The following is a 15,223-nucleotide window of genomic DNA, read 5'->3' as shown; positions in this document are numbered from 1 at the left end:
TTAACGAAATTACCCTTGTGCTCGTTATATATAGGTTAGAATACTAATAACCCGGTCCTAGTTAATATTAAGATTATTTTTATATATATAAGGAACATTCCATCCACATGAAAATAAACCTCTTATATAGACAACTCGATCTTAAATCTATAAATACCTACTCTTACTTAAGTAGAAAACCCTTCCTGTCTAGACAAGCCTATGCGTAAATTTCCGCAAGACCTCACACACGCGCGCGAGCACACGGTCTAGATCAGGACAACGACGCTAGTGCAAAGCAGCCTAAAGCCAGTCAAGACAACTGCTCTAACCAAACCACGCTCCCCCCCCCAAACTCCCCCACCACTCGTGCCACGCTCCCCTGACCCAGCCCTCTTCGGCCTAGGCCCGAGGTTCCGCATTAAAGCGTTGTGTTCTGGCAAACTAGAGAACCGGAGCTAGTGCCACCGTCTAGCGGGGGACAGGACTATGTAAATAGTAAAGCTCGAGACTAATTAAAATTCGGCTTGGCTGTAGCTAAGACTACTGGCTACGATAACCAGAACTCGTTGGAGGTTTGCCGCTAATATACTTTAAGAAGAGCATGTTCATAGGTGGCGGTAGTAGTTGCTTAGAGTAAGCGGGATTAAGGGGGTTTTCGTGCGTGTTGGACCTTAATGACACCTTGTAATACCGTAGGTAGGTAGTATACGCCGTGTATATACATATCTTGTTTTTAAGGACTAATAATACGCGATGCAATAAAAAGGTACTTATGCAAATCGTCCTGCACCTACCCTATCTCCCTAAGACTATAAAACCTCAAAATCAAAGACAAAGCAGCACAAGAACAAGACAACCAAGCCCACACACAACCCACTACAACCACCCGCCTCACTCCATCATCTCCCCCGCAACCCCCCCAATCTCCTCCTCCAACAGCCCCAAAAACCACTCCATCCCCTCCTCATCCAACAGCGCACGATCGGCCCTCGCGCCGAAGCGAATCGCATTCCCCTCCCAATCCGGCCCAAGATCGACAAACAAGTTCTCGCTGGACAAAAACCGCCTCTCCAACGCATCCACAGCCGTCCCCCCCTCAACCGCAACCTCAGCCGCAAAATCCGTCGGCACACCCAGCGCCCACGGCCGCAACAGCGGCGGCGGCGGCTGCGTCCCCTCATCTGTATCTGCGCCCCCCGTCCCCAGCACCACCAGCTCATCGCGCCACAGCAAGTTCAAACACGCATTGAACAGCGGCTTGCCGGCCCCAACCCAGCCCACCACGTCCCGCAGCTGGCTCTGCTCAAACGGCATCCGCGCCGCCAACGCGCGCTGCACTTCGTCGGCCAGCGCGCCCGCTCCTCGCCCCCTCGCTTCCGCTACCCCCATCGGCAGCACGTTCACGGCCGGCCCGGACACGTCCTCGACGCGCGCGAACGCGCCCGCGCGCCCTAGCCCGTACAGTCCGAAGACGGGGCTGGTGGCGCCTGAGGCGCGGCCCAGCGCGCGCGCAAACGCCACCACGAGCAGCGCGGGCGTGTGGCGGCCTGCGGCGCGGGCGGCGGCGTCGGCGCGCGCGAGGTCGATGGTGCGCGTGCGGCGCATGCGGAAGGTCTGGTGCTGTGAGGTTGTGGGGTTGGTGGGCGAGAAGGCGCTTTTGCACGTGAGGAGTGTGGGGGTGCTGTAGGGTGCGAGAGTGGTTTGCCAGAAGGCTTTTTGGTCGTGTGCGCGCTGCGTGCTGTGGGTATGGTGCACGAAGGAGGAGAAGGACGGGGGTTCGGCTGAGAGTGCCTGCCCGCTGTAGAGGGCTGTGAGGTCCGCGACGAGTCGTGACATTGTCCATGCGTCGTAGGTCGTGTGGTGCATTGTGATGAGCACGGCGTCGCCCTCCTCGGCGCTGTGGATTAGGTGCAGCCGGATCGGAGGCGTGAACAGGGTGGATGGCTTGCGCGCTTCTTGCCTGATGTGTTCTTTGGCTGTTTCGGTAAGGTCTGTCGCAGTGGCTTGGACGGTGAAAGTGCCGTCGAGGATCGCCGACGGCTTCATGACCACTTGGAAGGCTTGCTCAGGTTTGATAGCGGCGAAAGCGGTGCGCATGATCGAGTGTCTCTCCTGGAGCTTGTGCCAGGCTTGATGGAGACGTTCCTCGTCAAGCCGTGCGGTGGGGTTGAACGCCCATGTTGGTTCGTACATGGTACGCCCCGACGCCAACCACCCGGCAAGGTGGTAGTCTTGGCCAGCGAGGACCGGAAGGACCTCTTCGACGTTGTTTTCGTCAACTCCCAGATGAGCGATTGCGGAAGCCTGATCTTCAGGTCGGACAAGTGGCGCGGTAAGCTGAGCGACCGTGTCATCGTCCTTGTTCGCTTCGTAAACCACCTTGCAGATACGGCCCAATGTGACACCTTGGATGATATCCGCCACACTGATCCTGATGTGCGCACTGCGACGACATCTGGACGCAACCTGGATAGCGGCAATTGAGTCCAGGCCAATCGAAAAGATATTGGTTGAAAGATCGATCTTCTCGACGGAGATGTTCACAACCTGAGCCATGGCGTGCCGAATTGGCTCTGCGTAATGCTGGACCGCAATATCATCCCAACTGATGGCTTCAGCCTCCTTAGTTCCAGACTCCAGCAGCAGACCGCGCAAGGGCGATGGGAACGCAGTGACGAAGCGGCCGGGGTTAGCAACAATATCCTGAACAGCGTCCCCAAACATTTGCAAAAACGCTTCCAAGCGGGCCTTCCCAAGCTTGGAGTACGCGTTCGCAACCAAGCCGCTGTCATTTTGCTCCACCTCGAAGTTCAAGCTGTACTCCGACGGAATCGACACCTCTTCCGTCTCATATGGCCTCCACAACCCCCGCGAGACACTTTCGCGGCCCGAATTAACCTTCTGGAAAACGAACAGACTATCCGTGAGAGTCGCATCGCCGGCAGCTTGACGCCAGCGGTTCTGCACGTCCACAAACGACGCGTGCTGGAACTCGATGCCGTCGAGCATCTGCTGCTGGAGTTTCTCGAGCTCATGCTGGTTAGGCGAGAGCGGGTTGGCCAAGCGGACGCGGTAAGGCACGGTATTGAACGTTGGGCCGATGATCGTGTCGGCGTTTTCGAGCTGCAGGTTGCGCCCGGCAAGCACGACGCCGAATGCCACGTCTCTGCGTTCGACCAGGCAGCTGAGGGTTTTGGTGAAGGCGAGCAGCGCGATCGTCTGCAGGCTGAACCCAATTCCAGAACCGCCAACGGCTGCTGTGATGCTGGCAAGGTTTAGACGCTCACTGCTTTGCTCTTCTTCGGTAAGTGGGATGTTGATGCTCCTGTATCCTTCCAACTTGCTGCTCCAGTGCGTCACTGCGGCTTCTTTGTTTGTGTGCATCATCTGAGCCGCTTTGTAGAATGGTGTAGAGGCAGAAATAGGCAATTGGAGGTAGTTGTCGGTTAGCTGCTGGAAAATGAGAGGAACAGACATGCCATCATAAAGCGCATGGTGCATGGACACCACGAACAAAATGGAAGAGGAAGAATCGGTGAACAAAGTAGCCTTAACGGGAGGCTGTCCGAACTGACTAGCCTCCGTGAAGATTGTTGTGTCTTGCAGACCTTGGAGTGCGCTCTTAAAGCCATCGGTCTGGACTTCGTTCCAGGGACAAAGTTCCTTGCCATGGACAACCGCAATCCACTGGGAAGCTGATGTATGGAACGAGGTCCTAAGAACATCGAGTTGCTGAACGGTCTTATACCAAGCCTCCTTCCAGCGCGTAGCATCTGTGCCAGCCTCAAGATGGAGAGCATGGTGATGGACATAGAGCCTGCCATCAATACCGAGCGTCTGTGTCAGCATGCCGACCTGCAAGGGCGTACAATGATAGATCGCCTCAACGCTATCTCCATCCAAAAGATCCAAGTCCGCCGGAACATCCACTGCCGACTGCTCTGGCTCAACCGTGGCACCTTGCCCGGCTGCAATCTCCGTTTTCTTGGGAGCAGACATTTTGAAGCTGTCACACAAGGCTCCGATACAGCTGTTCCGCATAACATCTGCAGAAGAGACATTGTACCCGTTCTCGCGCAGCGTGCGTGCGAATCTGATCGCAGTGATAGAATCGATACCGATATGGAGGAAAGACGTATTCTTGCGCACATTATCAGGGGAAACTTGCGCAAACCCAGCAACAAGCCGTCTGACCTCCTCTTCCTGCTCGGACCACGTAGACTCATCCCAAATGGTCCTCGCAGCGACCTCACTGCTTGCCTCTGTCGAGATACCGATATCTGCCAGACTCAGGTGTTCGCCACCAAGAATGGCATCGACGAGCATCTCGATTTTTTCCAGCAGTTCATTAGCCTTGGCTGCATCGCCGAACGAAGGTGTGCACCCGACGCCGATCATTAACTGGTCAGTCGCCGAGTCCGCCTCAACCTCAACCGCAAGTGACGAATCCATCGGCATGTCGCTCTCAATTTCCTTCCAGAGCTTGAAGTCGAACGGCTTTCCCCTAGGTCTAATAAACGAGAAAAGCGAGTCGAACAGCGGCCTATCCGCACCGACCCACGCTTGGATATCCCTAGCTGAGCTATGCTGGTATTCAAGCGATTCGTAGCTCAGATTTTGGAACGCATTGCAGGCATCAAGCAGGGTCGGGCCCGAGGAGCGCAGGTTCACGCGCTGAGGGATTGTCGTGATGCAGGGCACCAGGATGTTTTCCACTTCTTTAACAGGCACAGCACGGCCAGAGAGAACGGAGCCGAATATCACGTCATTGGTGCCGAGCATCTGGGCTAGCGCTGTGCCGAAGGCAGTTTGCATCACTGCGGCGGCCGTCAGCTTGAGACGGGATGCCGTAGCTTCCAGAGCCGAGAGACTTGTACCCAAGGCCTTGGGCTTGAGAATGACAGCCTTGGCCTGTTCCGGGCCTTCTGTTTGGTCTGGCTGCGCAATGAGGCGAGTCTGTTCCCAGTTCTTCAACAAAGACTGCCAGTGCTTCTTCGTGTTTTCTTTATCACGCGAGCCGATGTACTCAAGAAGGGAGTTGAGGCTTGGGCGCGGCTCAGCAACAACGCCATCATAGCGGCGATGGACTTCCTGGAACAGCATGTGGAGGGACTCGGCATCATATAGGGCATGATGGACCGACACAAGGAGCGTAGAGCGTTGTCCGCCCTGAGAGACGCCAAACGTAAACCTGATTGGCGGCTGGCAGGAAATGTTCTGAACAATATCCGTACGGATTCGCGGATACTCCTTCTCCAACAGTGCCTGGATAGGGGTCTGGTCTTGTGCCCTGACCGAGTTCCATTCAATATTGCAAGCCTCGGGCTCGAGCACGACCTGGCGGAAGTGGTCGCCAGAGAACCAGAAGCAGGTCCGAAGGATCTCGTTCTCCGTGACAGTGTCTTTCCAGGCTTTGCAAAATCTGGATATGTCCACAGCACAAGCGATCTCTAGCATTATATGGTTGACGTAGAACGAATCAGCACCATCACCGCTGTCGATAGATCGAGCGACCATTACTTCTTGCAAGGGCAGACACGGCCTGACAACCTGGACCAGATTGGAAGGGACGGGAACAGTGGGATCCGCACGGTATTCAGCGTCGACTTGTGCGAGCTCTTGACGTGTCTTGTTGATGTTGGAGCCTCCAGCTTCTTTCCTTGGGAGCTGAGCAAGTTGCTCGACCATGGGATGCGTGAGCACATTAGCAACACTGCACTCGTAGCCAATCTCCTTGAGCTTCATGAACAAGCTAATGGCGCTGAGGCTATCAATGCCAAGCTCGAAGATGGAAGTATCAGGCCGCATTTCCACGCTCTCATTGTTGACGATCGTCTTGAGTACTTCCGCAATCTGTTGCTCTTCCGTTGTCATAGGCCGATTGCTGCTCGTCGAAGCAACACCCGGCTTTTGAGCACCGGCCATCAATCGAGAAACAGGAACGGACGAGAACAGTGCCCCCAAGAGCTTGACATCGGCCTTGGCCGAAGTTTGAGTCAACGGGATGGAAGTGACGGGAAAAATGAGATCAGGAACCATGTGCGCCGGCAAGATCTTCTGGCATGTCGGACGTAGCTGAGCGTTAATACTGTCAAACTCTTCGTCCAAGAAAGCAAGCTGCTTATTTTTGGCCTTTGTGGCCTTCGTAGAACGGGCTACGAAAGCGACCAGTTGCTGGCGGGAAAGCTCTTTGTGCTTCAGCACAAGCGTCGCCACATCAATCGCGTCTGGAGACGAGGTTCTCACGCCTTCAGAAATCTCGCCGAGCTCGACGCGCTGGCCTCTGATCTTGACTTGATCATCCTTTCGTCCAATAAATTCAATAGAGTTGTCAGGCATCAGACGCACAATGTCTCCTGTTCTGTACATCCGGACCCCATTGAAGTCCTCGACAAAGCCCTGCGCATCAGGACGGTTCAGATAGCCGATAGCAACGAGGTCTCCACTGAAGCAGAGCTCGCCTGGCATCATGCGCTTCACGTAGTGTTCGGTGCCTGGCCGAAGGACATGGCCGATCGAGTCTCCCAAGGGGCTGCCGATACTCCTGGGATCGGAGTTAGGCAGCAGGCGACCGGAACAGCAGCCGACAGTGACCTCTGTAGGGCCGTAAGCGTTGATAAGACCGACGCGATCATGACCACCCCAGAGCTTCCGAGTCTTTTCAGTCATCTTCTCACCACCAACGCCCAAGAAGTGAAGATCGGGTGCATCGTCTGGCGTCAGTCCGGCTTGGTCAAGAAGCGAAGGCACAAAGCTGGCGTGGGTGACCTTGAGATTCTTAAGGGCAGCACCAAGATCATCGAGAAGGAGTGCCCGCTTGGCTGTAACGGCGGTAAGACCATGCCTCCAAGCGAGAAACATCTCGCCGATATGGACGTCGAATGCTCTGCTGGCCAGATTGAGATATTTACCAGTACCCGCCAGACTGGGTGTTGTTGGAACGACTTCGCAGATGAACTCCGACTGAGCTTGCATGAAAGAAGCAAGATTCTGCCTGCTGACAAGGACTCCCTTAGGCTTGCCGGTAGAACCAGACGTGTAGAGGATATAAGCGGGAGCATGTCGCTGGTACTCTACGGGAACAGTCTCGCTACTAAAAGAGTCAAGTTCAGTGCAGAACTCCGAGCTCTCAACGTCAAAGACCTTGGCATGGAAGTCATCTGGCGTCTCAAACAATTCAGAAGTAGTGAACAGCACTGAAGCGCCACTATCCTGGACAAGGAAGACCTTGCGTTCATTCGGCAAACTCTCTTCCAATGGAAGATAAGTGTTTCCCGACTTTAAGATACCATGGATAATGCCGAAAGCCTCCAACGTGCGCGAAAGACAAATAGCCACGGTGCCATTGACGACACCCTGCTTCCTGATAGAAGCAGCCACACGGTTTCCATAGTCGTCCAGCTCTTTATACGTCCAAGAACTCGAGACTATGTCTGGCCAAGTCTGCGTCGCGACCTCGACAGCCTTCCAGTCAGGATGTGTCTGGGCCCAGTGCTCGACCCACCAAGTTGGGTCGTAGTCAGCAGGGCATGTGGTATTGGGACGGCGAGGCGTCACCGATCTGAGTTCGACTGGGAAGAAATCAGGGAGGTCCGCGATGGGGCTTTCCGGATGCTCGACCATAGCGGCAAGAAGTGCGTCGATCTGGCGGACAAATATCTCCTGATGCTGGCGCGTCATGATGTCGTCTGCAGCCGAAAATTCAAGGACGATCTTTTGCTCGGTATTCTGCCACACATTAAAGGCGATAGTGTGTTCGACATTTAGTCCAACGAGATCATCAAGAGCCTTCCAAGGGACAGGAGGTGTCTCAGCATCCGCATGACCCTCTGGATGGAAAACAAAAACCGCCGGGTAGAGCGCCTGGTCCTGAGGACGCCTGATAATCTGACGCACAGTAGCAGGCCTTACATGGCGATGTTCCCAGGTTGCTCGAGAAATCCTGCTCTGTTCCGCAACCAAGTCTTTAGTATTTCCAGTAGCGCTGAACGGCACAGGAACAACGGAGATCAGAGGGGCTACAGCTTCTTGCAGCTTGGAGTCAATAATGCGATCAGAAAGGACCTCCGCAAAGACAACATTCTGGACTTCGAGAAGCTCCGCCAGGCTGAAGCCGCATGCCGTGCGGATGAGCGTGTTCATCGAGTTGGCGCAGAGGCGTCGGGCGGCACTCTGCAGTTCTTGCTTAGAAGTCTCCAAGACAATTTCGTGGCTTCTCATCTTTGTTTGCTTGGCGGCTTCAGCACTTGCTTGAGGGCTTTCAGGCTTGATAACATCCTCAGCCGCAAAATTTTGGAGCTCCTTTCTCCAGAAAGCATCAACATCCTCTGAGCTCGTTTCCGACTTTGCAATGGCCAGTGCTTCGAGCAAATGGCATCTTGGCTTTATGGAGGAACCATTGTATTTCGCACCCAGATCAGCCAGCATGTAGTCTAGAGCGGGCCCATCGTGCAAAGAGTGATGGATTGTCAGCATCATTGTCCGGGAACCACCGTCCTGCAGGATTGTGACAGCCCAGGGCGAGTTGCGGAAGAAGGCCGACTGGCGCTGCTGTGCAATGGTAGCTGCAACGTTCTTGGCTTTGCTGGCAATGGTTTCAGATTGAACCTCCCGGATTTTCCAATCGACTTCGGCGTCATCATAGATGACCTGCAAGAAAGTCGAGTTGGGGTTCTTCGAAGCAGGTGGGTTGGCAATTGCAGCGATAGGGATGAAACCAGCCCTCAAAGCCTCCGTCTCTGCGACAAGATGATGCCAAGCATCACGCAGACGCTCGAGATCGATTTTAGCGTCAAGCTCGAAGAAGTGGTTGCTCCAGTAAGTCTCGGGGTTACGCATAGACTCTCCAAGCAAGCTCTCTTGGAGGAAGCTCGCTGGCGCGACCCGGAGATCACGAGTTTGTAGGTATTCGGCCACGGTCTCGTACCATTCACGGTGGAAATCCTGCATCCCCTGCTGCAGTGCCTTCCGCGACTGCTTCAAGCTTGTGAAGGTGGCAATGTCGGAGATAGTCTTGCACCTGAGAACGTCAAGCACTGACAGTGTGTAGTTGCAGGAGTTCATTTTTGCAGCGAGCCTGATAGCACCGAGGGAATCAATCCCAAGTGCCACGAGAGAGCCATTAGGTTTGATAGATCCTTTCGAGACTCCCGTGGTCTGAGCAATGACATCGACAAGAACAGGATTGGTCTCTCTCCAATCGTCGTCCAGCTCATCCGCAGCGACTTCGTCAACCAAGGAAGCCTCAAAGTCGCAGCAGATCTGCTTCAGAACATGCCGATCGACCTTAGCAGAAGGTGTGCGAGGCATCTTAGGCAAGACAATGAAGACATCTGGAATCATGTGGCCAGGGAGCAGCCGCCGAGCGCTGTCTCGCGCCGTCTCGATAAGCTTTGTCGCTTCTGAAGTGGTGACAGGAGTGAACTTGGCCACCGCATTGTCAAATACAGGAACGGAAAGGAAGGCGACAATCATCTTGCCGGCTCGCTTTTGGGATTCGAGATAGAGTACTTCGACTTGCTGCACAGCCGGATGGCTTGACCGCAAGAAATACGCAATCTCACTTAGCTCGACACGCTGGCCACCAATTTTAACGAGATCGTCATCTCTGCCAACAAAGTCGATGGAGCCATCTCCGAGTTGTCTGACAAGGTCACCGGTGAGGTAAAGCGTCCGACCCAGGCTTTCGCTCATTATGAACTTCTCGGCGGACTTATCCGCATCTTTCCAGTATCCTTGAGAAAGCTGATCACCAGCAAGGGCTAGCTCTCCAATAGCGTTTCGCATGACGACTCGTCCGTCTTGAATGACATACGCGCCAACCGTTTCCAGAGGTACTCCTACATTGGAGCTCTTGATATGCTCTGGGTTGGGGCCAAATTCCTGGACAGTCGAGACCACAGCAGCTTCGGCGGGACCGTAAGTATTGTAACCGCGCATATTGGTGCCCCAATCATCCGCAACAGGTTGTGTCAGCTTTTCCCCGATCATGGTAATGACTTCCAAAGTCTCAATCTCTTCGCGAGACACAGCGCTGCCAAAGGCAGGTGTCAGGTGCGCATGTGTAACGCGCGTGAAGTTTGACAATCGTACAAAGGAATCAAGCATAAGGTCACTGGATGAAGACACCACGGTTCCTCCAATGCGCCAAGTGTAGAAGAGATCTTGGACAAAAACATCAAATGTATACTGAGCAAATTGAAGGAAGCGGACAACGCCGGTCTTTGTGTCGTAGGGGATCGTCTTGCTGAGTGACCGCATCGCCGATGCAGCAGCCTTGTGGCCGATAGGAACTCCCTTCGGTGGGCCAGTGGTTCCGCTTGTGAAGATCAAGTATGCAAGGTTCTCTGGCTCGACCGTTGGCAGCGCGGAAGATTCCTCGGGTGCAGGAAGACAGCCGGTGATGTCTAATGTTTCGACACCTTGAGGTACTGAAGCAGGGTCCAGCTCTTCTGTAGCATGCGCAACGAGGACAAGGGTAGCGTCAGTCCTCTCGATTAAATCATGGCGTCTGCGGGGAGGAAAGTCGGGGTGAATGGGACACCATGCACCTCCGGCCTTTACGATACCCAAAATGGCCACATAGAGCTCGGGGCACTTTTCCATGCAGATAGGAACCACACGATCCTTGAGGCTGCCTAATCGCTTGACTAGATGCAGGGCCAGGTTATTGGCTCTCTCGTTTAACTCGGCATATGTCCAGCGGACACGCTCCGCGGAGTCATCACAGCCATAGTAGAAATCTAGAGCCAAAGATTCAGGGCTCTCTTGCGCATGCTTCTCAAATGGCGAGTGAAGAACCATGGTCTCATTTGTATCCTCAGGAGAAACGATTTCCGCCGAAGCAGAGAGGAGCTCCTGTCTTCCGATAAAGCGGCCATCAAGGAAAGGTCTCGTGGGATGTTCAAGAACGAAGCAAATAGCGTCATCGAGTTGCTTGAGCATGGTTTCAGCCGCAACATCGTCCAGATGCTTGCACTCGTAGGTAGCCTTCAGAAGTAATTGACCGTTTTCCGTGGGCCAGACCTCAATCATAGTAGCAAAATCATTGCCCATGGGCGGATAGTCGATCGAAGTCCAGAGGCCACTATTCTTCGCCGCACCGGAGAAACTCTGAAAAGCGATCAGAGTATCGTAAGGCAACCGACCTTCAGAGGTGGCGAGAGAATTTGGAGGTGTATGGAGGTTGTGCAGAGCATCAGAATTCTGGCTTGTGATGCGCTTTGCGATGTCTACTGCAGTAAGTTCCGCTGATCCGGCCGATACCCTGATTGGGACGGTCACAAAGGTCGGCGCGAGACAATCCGCCGTCTCCTGACTGTATCGGTCTGAGATAACACTGCCAAAAACTACATCATCCTTTGCTGTGTAAGCACACAGGATGAGAGACCAAGCAGTTTGTAGCACGGCCAAGGAAGATATATGAGACGCCTTGGACGCAAGCAACAGATCCTTCATGTTGCTCTTGGCTAGTACCGTTGAAACACTAGGGCTCTTTGGTAGGAAGGCTGGTTGCGAGAGAGATAAGGAAGGGAAAACACTCGGAGTGAATCCCTCCAATTGTTGGAGCCAATAATTCTTGGCCTGTTGGCGGTCAGACTGGAAGTGGCGTGCGACTGCCACATCCACCTGAGTCCTAGGTGCGGAATCCCAATGATGATATTGGTCCTCTACGTCCTTCACCAACAGCTGCAAAGAGCCTCCGTCGAAGATAGCATGAAACAAGCTGAGAACGACAGTGCTGCGGCTGGAAGATTGTACAATGGCGAGGCTGAAAGGAGGTTTGTCCAAACTGATGGAAGCCTCAGCATCCCCCAATGCCTTAGCGACTAGTTTGTCATGATCGTTCTCCACGCGGCAAATGTAGGACTTGACGACGATCTGGGCAAGGGGGCAAGTGGGTGACAGTACACACTGCGCAAAAGGTGCTAAGTCATCATCGACCGAGTCGAATACAATGCGGAATGCATCGCACCTCTGCAGCACCTGTACCCAGGCATCGCCCACAGCGTCAATGTTGTGGCCAGCCGCAACCTCGTAGACAGAGTGGTGGATGTAGTGCTTAACCAACGAAGTGTCGACCATGCTACGCAAGAAGCTTGCAAGCATACCAGACTGTGTAGCAGTAGTGGGAAGTATCATTTCGATGTCGTTTGCTGAGACGTTCAAATACGCAGAGCAATTTGCTTCGTGCTTGTCACGGAACGAAGCAACGGTTTCTTTCCATGCTCTGGAAGCGAGATCTGTAATCACCGAGGTGTCTTGCTGTTCGGCTTTAGATGACTCAATGTACTTGATGACCAGGTCTCGGAATGTGCGGCATGTAACAACATCGCCAACAGTGAGGCCGCGGAGCCTAGCTTCGCGTGCCTTTTGCAAAAAGTGCATCGCACGGAGACTGTCGAAACCATAGGAAAGAAGCTCTGCCGAAAGTCTAATACTTGCGCCGGAGACATTGCATACATCCGCAACCCCCTCGAGGACCATGGGCTGAATCCTTTCATCTAAAATTTCGTCGTCTTCGGCTTCCTCTGTAGAGTCTGAATCAGGCTTGGTCCAAAGTTCCTCAACAAGATTGACTAGAGCTTTGCGATCGATCTTGCCATTACGAGATCGAGGCATTTGTTCCAGGAAGAAATACTTTGAAGGATGCATATGGGGCTGGAGCCACTGTTTCGCCACGGCCTGGCATGAACTGGCCAACTCAACTTGGTCAGCGTCTAGCTGTGGGAGCACGCATCCTACAACCTGTTCACTGCCATAGCCGCCGCCAATGGGCTTATGCACAACAGTCACGGCATCTCTGATACCCTCCACCCTGGCGATAACGTTCTCAATGTCACCAAGCTCAACGCGCCGCCCACTAAGCTTGACTTGATCCATCGTGATACGGCCAAGGATCTCGATGGTGAAGTTCCCATCTCGGTCTTCAACAATTTTGGCTCGATCACCGGTACGGTAGAGCTTGCCGTATTGGTCACTGAAAACAAAGGCCTTCTCGGTTTCGGCTGGCCGGTTCAGATAGCCCGTGCCGACTTGAGGTCCGCCGATGATGAGTTCACCAGGGAATCCCAGGGGCATCAACGTTGGGATCTTCAGTAAAGGGTCCATGATGAACATGGAACAGGTTGGCAAAGGCTTTCCAATGATCGATCCCCTATCAGTGACAGAAAAATCGGCGACCAGAGTGCAAATGATAGTGCCCTCAGTAGGACCATATGCATTGAGAAGGCCCACACCACTAGGATCTGTGGCTGTCTTTGCCTTTCGCTCAATGTATGCAGGCGAGTCCGAAGAGAATCCCTCGATGACCTTTCGGTTCAGGGGTTCGCCCATGGCCCAGAGATCATTCAGAGTCGGGACCTTATCCGGGTTCAGGATGGCAGCCATGGAAGGCGTGGCCATCATCACAGTCGCCTGAAGCTCTGTAATGGTTGCTTCGGGGTCAGTGAGGCTTGCTTCACGCTCCGCCGAGCAGAGTGTATTTCCAGTTGAAAATGTGACAAAAATCTCTAAAATAGAAGGATCGAAAGTTGGTGCGGCGAACTGGAACCAGCGAGATGGGTTCTGAGAGGCCCTTTGTGTCAAATACACGGAACTAGATGTTATCGTGCATGTAGCCGCAAGGTGTGAAACCTTGACGCCTTTGGGGACGCCAGTAGATCCACTGGTGTACATGACATATGCAAGGTCATTCTCGTCAAGGGCTTGAGTATAATCAACAGTACTCTTGGTCGTCGGGGAAGCCCGCCACTGCTGAATGAAGGCCGCCACATCTATCCAATCGTATCCATGATCCAGTTCTCCAGTGAGTGCATTGGCCTCAGACCCTCGACTCAATACCAAAGAGGCAGATACATCTTGAAATTGATAGAGCACCTGGCTGGTCGGAGCATCTGGGGAGATTGGGCAAAAAGCAAAGCCGGTCTTCAATGTTGCAAGCCAGGATACATAGAGCTCAACTGACGATGACATGAGCCCAGGGATAATCGGTTGCCTGCCCTCCAAAGGTACTCTATTCCTCATGAAAGCGGCCAAGGCATCGGTAAGACAATCAAGCTCGGCATAATTGAGAATATCATGGCTGGCAGGAGAGTCTCCAGAGGGCAGAGACGAGAGAAAATCCAGAGCCGGCCTATCGGGGTTCGTCTTTGCTCTTCTCATGAACGCACCATGGAGTAGCGCCGGTCCATCCTCATTATATCCTTCGTCAAGATCCTCGTGGAGGCGGGGTGGCCTGTTGAGGGATGGGTAGTTCAGTGCGGACAGAACTAGATGTGGGGAGATTCCCAGAGGCCGCAAATAAGAACGTTTCACAAAATACTCTGCAGCTGATCTGAGAATAGAGCCTGCAATCACGTCAGACACGAGGTGCCGGTAGAAGGAGAGTCCGAGGGCAATTTGATTTCCTAGCTCCACGCGGAAGATGAAAGGCTAGACAGAGTCAGTCTCAGTGAAGGCCCATAGTAGCTAGCTAGCACTAACCAACTGCAAGATGCTCGAGGTTTCTCCATGAGCAAGGACCTCGAGAGCAAAATCCGTTTGGACGTTTAGGCATTCATTGGAAGATGCCGGGTAGCAGTTTATAGAGCAAGCCCTCTTGCTATCAATGCCGGTCCCAAGCTCTTCAGCATTATCAAGTGCAGCAATGGCTATTCCAGCTTCAGAAGCCGGTGGAAGAGAGTAGCGGAAAGCTACCTCCTCTTCACCCGTCACAGCAGCGACCACACGTGCATAGGCCTCAACTATGGCGTCGGTGGTCAAGAGGGTGTCACCTCGGGCAAAGCTCGCTTCGCTGGTAGCAATGCGCACTGGGGTATCATTTTGTGAGGCGGCGGCTGCAGACCCCGATAAGGGCTGGCGATAAAGCGTATCGAATGAGGGGAAAACGGTAGAAGACATGGACAATGGGATGGCTGGCAGGGCGGGAAGAGCTTCAAAATGAGACAAGACAGAGATAGATCAGATAAGACGAATGGCATATGAAAGAAGAGCTCACCACCTCCGCCGCCGCCGCCGCCGCCACCCCACGGTACCTAGGTAGCCGTTCATCTCAATGGGCATGCACAATGCACAGCACCCCGCCCGAATGCTTCGCGCATGGATGAATGGGAGCCGATGTCGCGCGGGTTGCATGGATTGCGCATGGTGGTGGAGGGTGCCCGTGGTAGAGATGCGGTCATGCCGCAGCAGGCGCTAGCGCTTCCGTGGAACGGAACAAAGTTGGGCCTAAATTTGCCGA

The 15,223-nt window shown here is 53.8% G+C and overlaps 1 protein-coding gene across 1 annotated transcript; it reads right to left on the bottom strand.

The window, feature by feature from the left end:
- Positions 1 to 680: 680 nt before the first annotated feature.
- Positions 681 to 15,066, bottom strand: K452DRAFT_361401 (uncharacterized protein). Its single transcript, XM_033546421.1, has 2 exons — positions 14,467 to 15,066; positions 681 to 14,415 (listed from the first exon to the last, which is right to left on the bottom strand). Exons 1-2 carry the CDS (start codon positions 14,881 to 14,883, stop codon positions 874 to 876), a joined length of 13,959 nt encoding a protein of 4,652 aa, XP_033394049.1. The 5' UTR covers positions 14,884 to 15,066; the 3' UTR covers positions 681 to 873.
- Positions 15,067 to 15,223: the final 157 nt, after the last annotated feature.

This window comes from Aplosporella prunicola (assembly GCF_010093885.1).
Source record: "Aplosporella prunicola CBS 121167 unplaced genomic scaffold K452scaffold_24, whole genome shotgun sequence".
Classification (NCBI taxonomy): domain Eukaryota; kingdom Fungi; phylum Ascomycota; class Dothideomycetes; order Botryosphaeriales; family Aplosporellaceae; genus Aplosporella; species Aplosporella prunicola.
The sequence above is the reverse complement of the archived record's forward strand: the minus strand, read 5'-3'. Positions and strand labels throughout refer to the sequence as shown.

What these genes read in the sequence shown, in the direction of transcription:
- K452DRAFT_361401 (XM_033546421.1), bottom strand. Translation starts at nt 14,883, where the DNA reads ATGTCTTCTACCGTTTTCCCCTCATTCGATACGCTTTATCGCCAGCCC. An exon ending in CCTCGAGCATCTTGCAGTTG is followed by an intron (nt 14,416 to 14,466) that starts GTTAGTGCTAGC and finishes GACTCTGTCTAG; the next exon opens with CCTTTCATCTTCCGCGTGGA.